A 15,896-nucleotide genomic window follows, 5' to 3' on the forward strand; every position below is an offset into this window, starting at 1 on the left:
TTCGTTCGCGTCGGTAAAAAGTTTCTCTCCTTCACTGTAAGACACTCGCAGCTTTGCTGGATACAAAATTCCAAACTTCACACCGGGTTTATCCCGCAGGATATGTCTCACCCTGGCAAAAGCTGCCCGACGCTTGACCACCGCCGACGGATAGTCTCTGAAGATCTGAACGGAGCGACCGTTAAAGGTTAGCTTTCTCTGTGATGACACTTTGCGCATGATTTTTTCCATGGTATGGCCATGGTGTATCCGTGCGATGAGTTGCCGCGGCGGGTCACTGTCCTCAGGCCGGGAACGAAGAGCTCGGTGCTCGCGATCCAAGACAGGCAGCTCATCCAATCCAAGCACCTCCATGAGCAGTTTAGCTACAAACTCTCTAGCACCTTGACCGTTTTCCATTCCTTCTCGGATGCCCGCAATTCTTATATTTTGCCTCTTAGAACGGCCTTCCAGATCGATGCATTTCTCCGATAAGTCTAACACCTGATCGGAAAGACTTTTAACTTGAGCTTGTAATTTCGTAAACGCATCTGCCGAGGCCGTAGCGTTCTGTTCAAGATGTTCGAGAGTTGTACGATGTTCGTTTATGGTTAGCTGCATTGCATCAAACTTCGCATCAATTTTCTTTTCCAGCGTGGCTATCTCTCCTTTCACACTTTCTTTAATATCAGTTTTAACCTTGCCCAACTCCACTCGAAGAGATTCAATTGCAAGCAGTACCGGGTCGTTTGTTATTGATCTGGCCTCGTCTTCCAGCGCGCCCGCGGTCTCGGCCGAGCCTTCTCCCTCAGCGACATCTTTCTTTACAGGCTTCTTCGGTGGCATTTCTACACATTCAAATTGCCAGCGATGATAAACGCCGCACTAATAAGGATTCGAGAGCACTAAGGAGCTTTATGCTGTCTTGTTTTATTGAAATTTAAATGAAAATTAGCGGAGCTACAAAACCCATGTCTTACTCCATCATCGACCCGGAAGTCCCCCCTCTTTTTATTGTTAAATAAAATGAGAATTAAGGTTGCTTATGTTGCTGCATGTTGAGCCTTGACAACCATATGGCATATCCCTCTATTCTCCGGCTGGTCAGCGTCACATTATTTTTTTTGTCTCCGTTCTCGGGTATACTCTCTCCGATACAGCAGGGGGCAGCATGCACTTACTTGGTTTGAGCATACGCACACTTAATTTAGTTTCCGATGATAATATTTAATAAGAACTAAGAAAAAAACTAAGAAAACTAAGAAAACTAAGGCTAACTTATAGTTTTATTCAAAATTTCTCAAAGGTTTATCAAGATTATAGCTTTGAGCATCCAGGTGTGTTGACTGCTAATAGATAGAAAGTGCATGAAGTAACAGACGGGTTATTAGTTCTCATTTTCATGGCCACAATTGAAATGTAGATTTGTTAGGAACTTTGATCTTCTTGAAGCTATCAGGTGCTATCATGTCTCACTTGCACCCTATAATAATGCCAATTAAATATTAAAAAAGGCCTCATTACAGTATCAAAGCAACTGGATTCAGGTTCTAAAGGACTTGGTTTTGGACTAATAAATGTTTAGTTAACAATGCAATCATGTAGTTTTTTTTTTATATACAATCTGATAATGCAATCTTAAAAAGTGGTCATATCATGGCACAAACCCAGCACTTAAACCAGCCATTTCCAAATTGAAAACCTCCTGTGAACTATGATTGAATTAAATTTTTGAACGGAGAAAGAGATAGTCCGGTGCTTTTCCACAAGGTGACAAAACAGAGCAATAAATTTAAGCCACATATTTTCCAATAAACAGATCGAAGTTGTAGGCTGATACGTAAGAAATGCGGACAATTCTGAGTTGTTAACCAGTTTCAAACAAACGTGATAACTCTTGGGTCTAGTATGAACACAGATAAAGATCTGGTTAACTCAAAACACAATCATTATCCAGAAGTAGTGGACACTGCTGAACTCAAGATGTCACAAGATGCCATGCAGTTATACAGTTTAGTGATACTGCATGACTAGATACTGTAGTGATAATGATAAGTAGGATAGCATTGACAGCTGTGTTAGCATGAGAGTTGAGATTCTGCTCAGTGTCAGTGTACAGATGAGGAGCTGGACGGACTACAGGACTAAATGTGAATAATTATAAAAACAAACCTTGTTTTTTTTTATTTAAAATTAAGCCGTTTCCTGCTGAAAGTTTGCTGCCAAATGCTTGAGGCAGCAGACACAAAGGCACATCCTGGTCCCACTTTTCAGTTATCTTTAGTTTTCAAGACAAAACAGAGTGATAAAGGATTGTGAGCAAGTCAAAATGCTTGAAGAATAATGTTTTTTTAAAAAAAAAAAAAAACCTATGGAAACATGCACATGTAAGGCATTTTACCATGGTTTATTATATTATATTATATTATATTATATTATATTATATTATATTATATTATATTATATTATATTATACAGTAAAGTAGTATTGTTCATGGTTCTACGTTACCTGATGAACTTTGATAGCCACTGAGGCTAAGGATAATCATGGTATTTGCCAAAATAATGGAGTACACACTATAGTACTAACATGGTACCAACTTAGGTGCCATAGTACCCGAGTACTGTATATAAAGTACTGTGGTGCCCACAATGGTGATGTCAGAAGAACCATGGTAAAATTATGGTATGTACTTTAGTTTACCGTAGTTACCCATAGAACATACAGTACCATAGTAACATGTCTAAGGGGTAGCTGTATTAGCTGTATGTGATAAATAAATAAAAAATTGTCAGGTCTTGTAATGTTTTACAGTATAAAAGCTTCATTGTTTTGTAATGATGACATGTTACCCTAAATATTTCAAAGTGCTGCTACTTCCAGAATCATGTATACATTAACATTAGCTAGCTAGCTAACAAACCAAGCAAGCTAATTTAACCTGATCAGCATTCGGATATGAATATAATATTACCATGCTTTATATACTCTCCATAAAGAAGGTGTTCAAGCTTGGTTAGTTTTTCTTTTTTTTTTTAATGTAGGCTTAAACAATAGTTCTCCAGTTTTTATGAAGGATTTTTGGCTCTTATTTTGACAGGTTTTTGGCTCTTATTTTAAGTCCCAGTACCTAACCAGTTTCATAGGAATGTTTTTGTTGGTTTGTTAAGCCACACAGTGACCTATGAATCATTGTTTCATTCACAGGATCATTCATATCCTGTACAGGGCCACAGGGCCTGGAGCCTATCCCAGGAGGGTACACCCTGGACGAGGTGCCTTCCATCAGAGTGCTGACATGCACACACACACACACACACACACTATGTATAATTGAATTGTCTTTGGACTGTAGGAGGAAACTGAAGTATCCAGAGGAAACCTGCCACGCATGGGGAGAACATGCAAACTCCACACACACAGACCTGAGGGGGGAATTAAACCCTCATCCCTGGAGGGGCAAGGCCACATTGCCAACCACTATGTCACCGTGCTGCCACCCAGGAATCATTCAAGCATTTTAAAAAACGTAATTTAAGGCATGAAACTGTGAGAAACAGGTGCCGGTGATAACAGATGATCATTAGTAGTGATTAGTAGAATGGTGATGCTAAATGCTGAGTGGATAAAACAGATTAGAGGGTAAATTTACATTATTATATTATATATTCATAATTTAATTTGAAGAGATATGGGATACTCAAAACTGTATTGTACTCTTTACACCAGTGCATAAGTTGTTAAAAGTTAAAAACAGACATTGGGCAAATTGTCTTGCAGCTTGTCATAATATAAGAAAAAAAAAAATGTGAGACTATCTTGAGCTGGTATGATTCCTGTTAAATACAAAAAGGAACAAAGAATATTCCGCATTAATTCTGATGAAGTCTTATTCATCCTGGTGATGCATCAACCTCATTTTCAAAAGAAGAACAACTGACCTCATAATCTTACTGAATATGTTTATTTAAAAATAACCACAGTTTTACAACCTTTTTTTGCAGTGTAAAAATACACAGGATTGTTTTATGTAAAATTCAGTGTGTGTGAAGAAGTTGTGATAGAAGTTATGGAAAAAGTCCATTGCAGGATGGTTGAATCTAGTGATAACTTGCCGATTACATTTTTAGGGTTGCGCAATGAATTATATCACATGGTCTAATCTCTGGCATAATAACAAGCACACACACACTTATACGCACACACACACTCATACACACACACACACACACACACACACACACACACTTTAAGGCAGACAGGCTTCTGCATGCATGATTTTAATCTTGGTGGGGGTTTAATCATTTTGTCTGTAATGCTCTTCTAAAACAACATCTGACCTGGATAAAAAAATATATATTATTGATATTGATGTCTTTTTTTTTCCTTTAAGAATGAGGCTTAGCCCTGCTAGCCCACTTATACCAGTCACCTTTACTAATGAAAATACAATTCAAATGTGTTATGAATTGCTGCGAATATGTCTAAATGTTCATGCCTATACAATTGTCCATGGATTCCACTCTTGTAACTGTTGTGATCGGAGATTTTAAGGCTGTCAGTGTGTTTTTTCGTGTTGCACAGTTCACGCTGTCTCAGTGATAAACCATTTCAGGACTCGGTCCTTGTTCTCCGCCAGCCATTTGATTTTGGCCGTTGTCCTCTCAATGGCCTGCTGTAGAGCGTGTGAGGCTGAGCCAAACCCCACCTCTGCGTTGTCCTTTTGGAACTGTTTTAACTGTGAGACATAGCACAATTAGGTGTGTTATTATATCAAAACTAAATCTGAACTCTTGAACAGAACTGATGCTATTCTATACACTAACATTGCCTTATATGGTCATCATGAAAAGAAATCTTTCAAAACTACATAGTATGTTTTATACAATGTAAGTCCAAGCACTGTTAGATCTCTCTGTGTTTAGACACCAATATAAACGTACATGGTACATATTAGGACCCCAGTTGGTAGGTTTGTTGACTATAGCAATATGATGGGGTACTATGTATATTTTACAATATGAGTGTGGTGTAAATGTGCTTTTATACTGTGAGTAAGGAATGCAGTCCAATTACACAGCTGGACAGTTGTTTAGAGAAACAACAGTAGTTCTTACAACCTTTAAGAATCCTAAATTCTAACTTTTGTCATTACCACTTTCATTATAATTAGGGCTGTCAATTTTAATGCATGAATGCATGTGATTAATCCATAAATTTTAATGCATTATTATTATTTTTAACGCCATATGACCAAGTTTGACCCTAATGACTAAACATAATCGCAGCTTGGTTATCCAGCTGTGTGTAATAATGGCACATTTAGTGCGAAAAATAAGATGACTAAGGAAACATCACCAGATGTTTTGAACATGTTGCATGTTTCATTATAAAAAAAGTTTGGATAAAATCAAAGTTGTGCGCTCGAGCTGTGCCTCGAGCTATCTTTAAGTGAACTTACTTTTACAAGAATACATTAAACAAATGATATTGCAAGTTAATAATAATACAAGTAAATCTGACTAATCTTTTTAAAACAGATTAATTACAGACTATCACTGTAATTAACTAGACAAAATTGTTTAATTAATTGAAACCACTACTTATTACCCTCTAAGACAACAATCTCCCATGTGAATTCCATGCTGTAAATCTTCCATGCTGTTTAATGCCTGGTCCTACCTGTTGTAGCTCGAACGGTGTGCAGAACTTTCCAGTGACGTCACTTATTAACTTGGCAAAACCAAATGATCCAGTTCCATACCTGCAAACGAATCCCATGCTTTAAGATTGTTTTTAACCTTGAAAAGTGTGAAAAACTCTGACTTAGATTTAGAACCGTATCATGTTACATATGCCACTCTTACACTTTAAAAAGGTACTCCCAATTTGCCCTGACAAAGTCCCATGCCAGAGGCTGGCCGAGCACATTGCTGGAAATTGATCCAATGGTACCGGATGCATCCTGTTTACGAATCTTTTCCGGATCCAGAGTGTAGCCGAGAAACCTTTTTTTTTTTTTTACAGAGAAATAGATAAAAAGGGAAGTAGAATCAAAAAGTGTATCATTTAAAATCATTTAAATCAGTTTATGTCGCTTAAAACATCATTTTAAAATAGGTTAAACAGATGAAGGTTCAGAATCCGTACCTGTTAAGCAGCCATGGCTGTTTGGCGCACGATAAAGCCGACCTCAGTTTGACCGCCTCAGCTGCTACTGTGGCTTTCTTATACATCGTCCAGCAAAAGTCCCATTCCTCCACTCCTCCTGCAGCGATGGCATTGCAGTACACCGTCGACCTCAGGTTCGGGTGAATCCTAACCGACAAACCATGACATAAACAGTTTGTGTACATTTCAAGGAATTTATTAGAGGAAAAAAAACCTGGTTTATCAATATGCAACATAACTAGTAAAAGATATCTTAAGTGGTTCCCTAAGTTAACGTTCCAGCATAAGAGTTTCTTTATAAGATCTATTTTCACAAAACTGCAGAGAGGAATTCCTAAGCAGCACCGGATCTAAATATTTAGTGACATAAGTGGCTATGTAAAGCTCACAGCTGTCTAAGGCCCCGTAATAAACGTTGGTCTATGACCATAAAGTTTGAAACATAGTCTTGAGCGGTGGAATGAGTGTTTTATCATGGATCAGAATTCTTACCATGTAATTCAACATTTTTGAATAGAGAAAAATGCAGGCTCAAACTTGTCATCATTTACTAAACGCCGTGTAAAAATACACAGGATTGTTTAATTTAAAGTCCAGTGCTTGTGAAGAATTCGTGGAAAAAGGTCCATTGCAGGCTGGTTGAATCTAGTGATAACTTGCCGATTACATTTTTAAGGTTGCGCAATGATCTATATCATAACGGCATTAAAACAAGCACACACACACACACACACACACACACACACTCATACACACACACACATTAAGGTAGACATTTTAGGACTCTGTCCTTGTTCTCCGCCAGCCATTTGATTTTGTTCGTTGTCCTCTCAGTGGCCTGCTGTGTATAGGGTGCGAGTAAATATTCAGTGACATACTGTTAGTGGTTATGTAAAGCTCACAGCTGTCTAAGACATTGGTCTATGACCAGAAAGTTGAATGACTATGAAACATAGTCGTGAGTGGCGGAATGAGAGTTTTATCATGGATAAGATCAGAATTCATACCATATAATACAACATTTTTGAATAGAGAAAAACGCAGGCTCAAACTTGTCATTGTTTACTAAACAGTTTACTGAACTACCCACTCATCTTTTTATACTGCTTTTTTTCTACAGTGTCACGGGGGACCTGGAACCGATCCCAGGTGGACTTAGGACACCCTGAATGGAGTGCCAGTCCATCGCACCACTTGTCTTTAGACTAGTGACTTATATTTCCTTTATGGCTTTTTTTGTGTGTGTGTGTGTGTGTGTGCTCATTTGAGTAATGATCATTAAAATAGCATTAAAATAAGGAACAGTATAATGATGCAGCTTGTATATGTACTTACCTGTTGTGTTCAGGATCCTGCATCCACTGTTTAAACCAGCGCCTAGTGAGATCACGACATCCCTGTACTCCTACACTGCACGACCACGACAACGCGATGATCTGTGTGAATCTAAGCACAAAGAAGAAAACACGGTAGATATAATTAACGCTCAGGTATCTATAGAGCGTGTACGAGTTGGTTGTAAGAAATGTTAAGATGCTGTAAATCTTTACTGATCAGTGTGGTTTGCAGGCACTGTGGTCCAGTTCGCAGTTACGGAAGTGAAATGATCAAACAGAGGTTTAAATAGTTTCCGAAAGTAAGCCTAAAATGACAAAAAATATACACTATAACACAAAATGGAACTGAAGGTGATTTTATTGATGCTTTTAAAGGAGCGAACCTGCATGGGTCCATAAACCTCACTGCGATCAAACACGTCAAATATTGGGCCGATGCTTCTGATAGTTGCTTCCCACGGAATGTACTTTCTCTCCATCGATAGATATTTAGTCGTTCTTAGAGCAAGAGTTATGTTTAAGATAGAGGCCCTGAACAAAATGGAACAAAATAGAGTTACGCATATATAGAAGCATATATTTAAAATGGAAACAGTGACATAATTTAAGACAGAGATATTTAAAAAAATATACAATATACAGTGATCTTACCTAGCTAGAGTGAAGGCATCACTCACAATCTGTGCTCTGTTAATTTCTGGTATTTTCTAAGCAAATAATGAGGAAAAAATATCTTTTTATAGAGTATGGTGATATACTGTATGTGTGTGTATGGTGATCTATTTTAAAATGCTGTCGCTTTTACGAAATTATGGTATTAAGGGGTTTTTCCCCATTTATTTATGTATTTATTTATACCTGGTGGTCAGCCATCAGCTGATGAAGGAGTCGTTCCCAGTTCCCAATATCATAATTGACTCTGTAGTACCCTGAAACGTTTAGATTCGCCAAAACCCATTCGCCTTTACCAGCTTTCAGAGGTTTACGCATAGCTGGAGAAACAACACAAGAATCCCTGTTATAAGCATAGCCTATGAGATAGGGTTATGTTGAGACACACAAAGCAACTGTTCGTTTTACTAGCACATAGAGAGAGAAAACCAGGACTCAAGTGAACCCACATCAATTTCTGTCATTATACCATGCTGTGCAGTGTAAGATTGTCATTCATCAGCGAGGCTCAATGAATTACATGTAAGTGCTTTCAACACGAGATCTATTCTAGGTCTAATGAGGTGCTTCAGAAGTACCTGATTTTTGAAGAAGCCAGAATTGCTCTTGTTCTACACCACTCTTCATCCATTTGATTGGAACAAACCACTCATAACTTGAAAAGATAAATATGCACGTACCTTAGCATATATTTCATTTCATGTCATTTCAGCTTCTGACATGCAACAAAACAACCATTTTTCCAAGCTAACAGTAGATATACAGTATATCTGTAAATGACATCATACTTGAATTCTGATTGTCGCTCTACCACTGAGTTTGGCTCGATCAGAAAGTGCTTCTGGCTCACATTCCCAGTTTGGGTGTCAATAGTGACGACTGGGAAACCCATCTGAAGAATCCAACGGTTCATTATGTCATGGACGCTGTGTGGCAATTTCAGATGCGGAGTTTTATCAACTGCCTGGAGAAGACATTGGACACATGCATGAGGTGGAAACATTTTGCATAGTCAATCCACCAACTAGCATGTTTTTGGGATGTGAAGAACCTGAAGGAAACTTGCACAGATTGGGTAGAACATGTTTAACTCCACACAGACATCAACGCAAGCTCAGGAGCAAGCTGTGAAGTTGAAACAATCCCCGCCATCTACTACAGTATGTGGCAGCATAAGGAACATGACAAGCACGCCTACTTACCTTCTGAAGATGATCCCAGAGGTCAGAATATGTAGAGCTTGCGAAAGCAAACTGATTTAGATATGTCTATAAAGAAAACATTGAAAAGATGATTTATGTTATTTGATTAACACATAAGTAGTCCCCATAACTTTAAAGCTAGGAAAAAGTACAGCTTACACTAAGTCCTTTGGCAAACACAGGCTCAGTGAGGAACTGAGAGAGCATCCTGAGCACAGCAGCCCCCTGTAATACATGCAAACACACTCAAACTCATAAGCATGCCTACATATCTCTCATGAACCTTAATGCACTTACAGTACAGTAAATACTCAACAGAACCCATGAAGAACACTTGTGCAGGGATCAGAATATAAAACGCAATTCGATTAAACACAATAAACCACCTGACCTTGCTGTAAGAGATACTGTTGAACATTTGGGTGATTTCTGATGGTGTATTGACCTCCTCCTCTTTGCAGGACAGAGGGTGGGAGGACACCAGGCTGTCGGCAGCAAATGCACGATAAATATCATACAGTATGATTTGGTCTTTCTGTATTAAAACAAGACAGGACAAATCAGATTCAGACAAAGAATACTATCATTATATAATATAATATAATAAATAACTCCTGTAGAACGAGTCCATGTTGCACGATACCATGTTCCAAGTTGGCTCTGCATAGTCTGCACCAAGGTACTCCACGTATGACGCAAAGCCTTCATTCAGCCACAGATCATTCCACCATTTTAGAGTCACAAGATTTCCAAACCACTGCGAGCCACAAACCACATGATTAGCGTCATGCAAATAAAAGTCAAGAGAAAAGAATATTTAAAACGTTTTTGTGAAATCACCATATGAGCAAGCTCATGAGCCACCACAGTTGCAACCCTCTGTTTGTTCCCTGCGGCTGAGATTTTGGGATCATAAAGAAGTGCTGTTTCTCTGTAAGTGATGAGTCCCCAGTTCTCCATGGCTCCAGCATTGAAGTCAGGCAGTGCAATCTGGTCTACAAAAAAAAATTGGTAATCGGAACATTTATTTTTTTGAACATAAGAACATATGCATAGTTCAAACTAGAGATTGAATAATATCAGTATAGTAACACACAGTAAAATTGAAAGATTGCAAGTTAAAGCCAAAAGGAGAAAAATTCGATGTGCTTTAGGAAAGATTATACAACAGTTTGTTCCGACCAAGTAATTAATTGGACGAGAGGCATTTCCAGAGTGCTGATAACAGAGCGTAACAGAACTGGGATGTTTAACCACAAGTCACATGTCAGTTGCCAGCACGGGTGGAAGTAGATTGGTATGGTCCGCAGTACTGGAAAGAGTGGAGAGCAGTGGCCTGCCGAAAACCAAAATCAAACCCAGTCACGCATGCACTTTCAACCCGAGAACACACCTGATAACCTTACGGCATCTTACAACAATTTGTGTCCTTATTAACTGCATATAGGTTGCCTCAAATCGCCTTTAAATCGTAATGTTGTTCTGTTTACGGCTAAAAGAGCTCCAAATCACAAAGGGGATTCAAATCCCTCTATAACCCCTGGTCAAGGGATTCCATTTTTACGCCTTACATGGCACTATTTGGGATTCGACCCAGAAACCTTGGGAGTTAGCTGATACTCTAAAGCAGAATAAGTGGAAATATAAAGTAAAATGCATAGGTTATTGAGTATGTCCATGGTTTATTCTCCTCATCTTCTGGCTACATAGTACCTGTTAATTACACTCACCATTGGTCACCAACTCTGCCAGATGGGGTTCAAAAAGATCCAATAGCTGTAGTATGTTTTAAAGGGGGGCATGTGCGCCCTTCACCTTGAGTGTATATAATTTTTTTGTTTTTTTAATAGAGGTGAGAGTGAGTATTGGAAAATGAACATGTTAAGATTAGGAGTACAAAATGAGAAAGAAAGTGAACTATGGTCATACCTGACTTGGAGAGAGGATATGAAACATTGTAGTACTTCACAAAAAACTCTAGTATTGGCTGTGTGATGTTAAGGGCGTAGTCTCCTTGACCTTGTTCAATTGCATTTTTCCTTGCCCATATACGAACCTCCAAAACAACACAAACAGTTAACAGGTACATCAAGTAACACCGGACACATCAATTTGTTGATTCATTTTTTTAAATTACCATTACATCCTTGTTATCTTTTTGCTTGCTGGTGAATGTAAATTCACAGACAATGAAAGCGACAAGGTATGTAGACATCCTTTTTGTGGGTTCAAATCGAGTCCTGATAACATCATGCCCGTTTATATGAAGGCTTTCTGAACCTGAGAGAAACAAATCAGACCAAATCTATGATCAAAACTTTAAAGTAAGTGATATAAAGTGAAGGAAGTTTGTAGCTAATGAAACTCCCATAATTCTCTCACCCATATCTCGGCTGTTTGATAGTGCAACAGTTCCTGGCTTATGTAGGAGAGTGATGTGAAATACGGCCTTTAGGGCTGGCTCATCGAAGCAAGGAAAAGCTTTTCTAGCAGATGTGGCCTGCATTTGAGTGATGGCAAGCACCCTGAAAAAAAGTTATCAGAGAGCCTCGATTTATTTCATTTTGTCTGCTCTTGAATACTTCACAAGGTTGTTTTTTTACTAAGCAGATGGATCATTTTATTTATTGATGCATTCAATTGAAAATATTTTAAATGAGATTAAGCGGTGTAGAGTCCAAGTTGTCCTGCAACAAACCAACAAGGCCATCTGTATAGGGTTAACATTCTCTTCCAGCTGTGTGTAAAATCTAAGGAACCTGCATGTGTGTGTATTAGCAAAGTAACTAAGGATGAACACATTGTTCTGATTAAACAGATACTTTGCTCTAAACAGACACAAAACACAGAATTTGTTTTCAGAGTGGCGAACAAGGCAGTTGGGTAAGACTACAGCGCTGGGAAAAAAGAGACCATTGCAATTTACTCCAGAAAACCTCTGGAATGTCATTGAGGGGAAAGATGGTCACAAACCATCAAGCAAACCTAAGCTTTTTTTTTTTTTTTTTGCAAAAAGAGTGGTATAAAGTTATTCAACAACAATGTAAAAAACTGGTCGAGAGCATGCCGAAATGCATGAAAGCTGTAATGGCAAATCATGGTTATTCCACCAAATACTGATTTCTTAAAGCATAAACACAATTTGTGTACAAATTATTGGCATTTTGTTTTGTTTGAGTTTTAAAGCTCTGCAAAAACTGTGTAATCTTGGGTTACTTTGATGTGTTGTGATGTTGCCATTTCCTTTTAATATACTCTCTAAATAACAATAGTTACGTATATTTTGTATTTGGGAGACATATCGTCAGCAGTTCACAAAATATGAAACAAAACTGTTTATCTCACCAATACATGTAACTGTAAGGTAAAAAGCCACAAGAAACTAATTATGCTGAAGTGGTCTTTTGTTTATTTTTTCCAGAGCTGTGGAGCCATAATATATGACGCACATAAAAATATCACATTATTTACCAAAAAAAGTAAACTCGTATATAAAAGCTGGCCGGTCAGGGTCGTTGTGCTGCTAGCTTGTTTATATTCTGGGGAATTCATACATCAATTCCCGACAAAATTTTAAGACATTGACTCAGAGAGAAACAAACAAAAATGGAAAAAACTTGTGTGATCTGGAATAAATAATTTTTTAAAAATCCCTCACATATCTTTAAATGAAAGCAGTAATAAACACACTTGAAGATTTGGAGAGAGTTGAATGAGGAGAATTAACATGACCGTAGTTACAGTGCTGGAGTTTCCCAGTACCAGAAGGAACTGTTATATTCTATGGAGTAGTTTGGTTTTGTCATATTCTTGTAATTTGGTTGTGATGTCATCCACCCAAGAATCAACATAGGGCCAAGGTTGTTTTTGAATGTTAAAAGCATTATCATAAACTGATACTCCAATAAAATGTTGAAAATAAATCGACAAAACATCAACATCTATTTAAAGCGCATTTGCCTTGTAACATCCATTTGCGCAAATTCCAAATTGCGAAACGTCTGGTTTGACAAAAACGGATCCTGGACGTTAAACTTTGACTTAGACAACCAAATGCTTGCAATACTTGTGATGCAAGAGATTTTTATTCTGTTTTGGCTGTTAATGTCTTTTAATTAGTCTTATTATTAGTATTTTTGACTTGGATGATTAATTTTATGTTCTTTATTGTTTGACAAATACAAACAATAAGGAACATAATTATTAGTATCAGCAGCAGGTTCCCTGGTGGACCAGTGGCCAACATTTAGCTTTCTCGCTGATGTAGGCCTGGGTTTAAATTCCATTTAAGGCGTTGCTTAGTCGACAAAAGATAAAAAAAAAAATTGCATCAGCAGATTGCATCAGCAGTATGAGCATTTGAAGAAGGTATTTCAGTTGGGAAGTATAAATAAATGCTGTTTTGAAATAGTATTTGCAACATTGTGATGATGTCATTTATTTAAATTTATTCCAATATCTTGCAGACAACACTGGTCCACCTTCATTTTATTCATATTCAAAATATTGTTGCCATATTACCATTGACACCATTGAATGCTTTGACAGCCATAAAGTTTGGCTGGCTCAGTGGGAGTAGTAACATGTAACATGTAATACTGTAAGTCAAAGATTTCTTGTTTAGGCTATTTGGGTTAAAATACAAATACAGATACAAATATCTGTAGAAAAAAACAGATACAGATAGTGGAAGTGTACGAAATGTCATTTGCTTGCCTCTCGCTCTGGGAGTGATGTATTTAACGTGCAATCTGTTACATTGGTAAAATAAGCGTTCTGGCTTTTACTAAAATGTTACACCAAAAAGTTTAAAATAAAAAGTTTCTCCACAAGCTTACTTTTTGACACCGTCTTCTTCATACTCACTCCTGTAGAAGCCCTCCAGATCATCTGCAAGCTCTCCTTTGAACTTTGTATGAAGCCAATAGCTCATTCCCGGCTTGAGTGTCCCCTCCAGCTGGATCACTAAATACTGGGTTTCCTCTTGGAACCAGGATTTTCTAATGGCTGGAGCCTTTGTATTATTCATACCCGTCAACCTGGCATGTCGCCCCTCGAAAAGAGTCAAGTTCAACTTGCGGCAATGAATCAGGATCAAATCTGTCTCTCTGTTGCAAGTAAAAGCCACTACAGAGTCACCAGTAAAAACGTACATGCCCTGGTTGTCCATGGTGAGTTGCGGCCACAGCGTGACATTGTAATATTGAGGAGATAAACTGTCAGGGAGCCTGTATTTGTCCCATGGCTCATTGGATGGTGGTAAAGTTGGGGGGGGTGGTCCAGGTGGTGCTGTCCCATTGTTGAGTTTGAGTTCATTTTTCGCCTTTTCTTTGGAGTAAACTATAGATAGTGCGATTATTGTGATTATAGCTACAGCGTTAAGCAGACCAGCTATTACAGCCAGTTGTTTGCTAATGTAGTAGCCTTTTCCCATGATTGATTGATCAGGTCTCTTGCCTTTACACTAACAAGGAGATTATAGCTGGAGAGAAAGGGTCATCTATTACAGTGCTGTTTTCCTGTGAAGATAAATGTATAAAAGATTCAATTAGGATTCAAATCATTTTAAACCTACATCAAATTACAGCAAATAAGTCCTACACGGGAAAAGAACATCCTATAAGTCTGTAGTAGTTCCCTGACTCTCCTGGTACCTTGTATATATGTATATATGTATATACTGAATATTAGGTACCAGGAGTATGTAAATATTAATAAATTGTAACACAGTTATGGATGATTTGTGACTATTTTAAAAGCAATTTCAACAATGAATGTGCTGTATAAAAGTTCTGTCTATGTATATGAGTTACTAAACTTTACATTAAGAAGATCAATATAACCATAAAACAATACGCTTTACAGGGTGACTCCTGAGTCATGGGGTACTGTAGTCCACATTCTGCTGAGCTTTACTGAGGCTGCACGTAAACAACACCTCAAGCAGTAAATTATTGCCTTTCTGTCATGCTATTATGTTATGCCATCGAGGTCAGACCTCTTTAAATATATAGTTGTTCAACCTAGTAATAGCTCACACTTACCACATTCCTCTGACTTATACACAACTATTGAACAATGGTCTGGCTACCCAGACACCACCATGACTCAACATAATATGAACTAGAAATTACAGTTTCAAATTAATTTTGCTCAATGCATTTTTAGCCCATAAACTTTTTTGTAAACAAATGTTTTATTCTGGTCCAAGAAGCAGCAGGACCAGAGCCTATCCCAGGAACCCTCCATGCCACACACTCAGTAATCCGATCTTACTTACTTACTTACTTACTTAAGGCAGCACTGTTACACATTCTCTTAAAAGCATGACAATCTGAAACGTTGAAATGTTGACATTGGTTTTGACCTGACTAAACTAAACCATATTTATCCCGAAAACCAGCAAATACTCGAGAAGCCTTCTCTCGGCCTTAAGCAAAATCCATGAATCATTGCTGTACACATTAACAATCGTTGATGTACACATTTGAGATTCATTAAAAAAAGTTATGAAGTTTCAAAGAAATTGCACTA

General features: G+C 37.9%; 1 protein-coding gene across 1 annotated transcript; it reads right to left on the reverse strand.

Moving 5' to 3' along the window:
- Positions 1-3,928: 3,928 nt before the first annotated feature.
- On the reverse strand, positions 3,929-14,874 carry anpepa (alanyl (membrane) aminopeptidase a). The gene is made up of 20 exons (XM_053513536.1): positions 14,201-14,874; positions 11,745-11,887; positions 11,500-11,642; positions 11,292-11,418; positions 10,203-10,357; positions 10,006-10,119; positions 9,754-9,897; positions 9,522-9,587; positions 9,363-9,428; positions 8,949-9,124; positions 8,739-8,815; positions 8,347-8,480; positions 8,140-8,195; positions 7,872-8,019; positions 7,702-7,793; positions 7,487-7,597; positions 6,131-6,298; positions 5,848-5,988; positions 5,663-5,744; positions 3,929-4,718 (listed from the first exon to the last, which is right to left on the reverse strand). Exons 1-20 carry the CDS (start codon positions 14,794-14,796, stop codon positions 4,566-4,568), a joined length of 2,892 nt encoding a protein of 963 aa, XP_053369511.1. The 5' UTR covers positions 14,797-14,874; the 3' UTR covers positions 3,929-4,565.
- Positions 14,875-15,896: the final 1,022 nt, after the last annotated feature.

The sequence above is a fragment of the Clarias gariepinus genome, chromosome 15 (genome assembly GCF_024256425.1).
Source record: "Clarias gariepinus isolate MV-2021 ecotype Netherlands chromosome 15, CGAR_prim_01v2, whole genome shotgun sequence".
NCBI lineage: Eukaryota > Metazoa > Chordata > Actinopteri > Siluriformes > Clariidae > Clarias > Clarias gariepinus.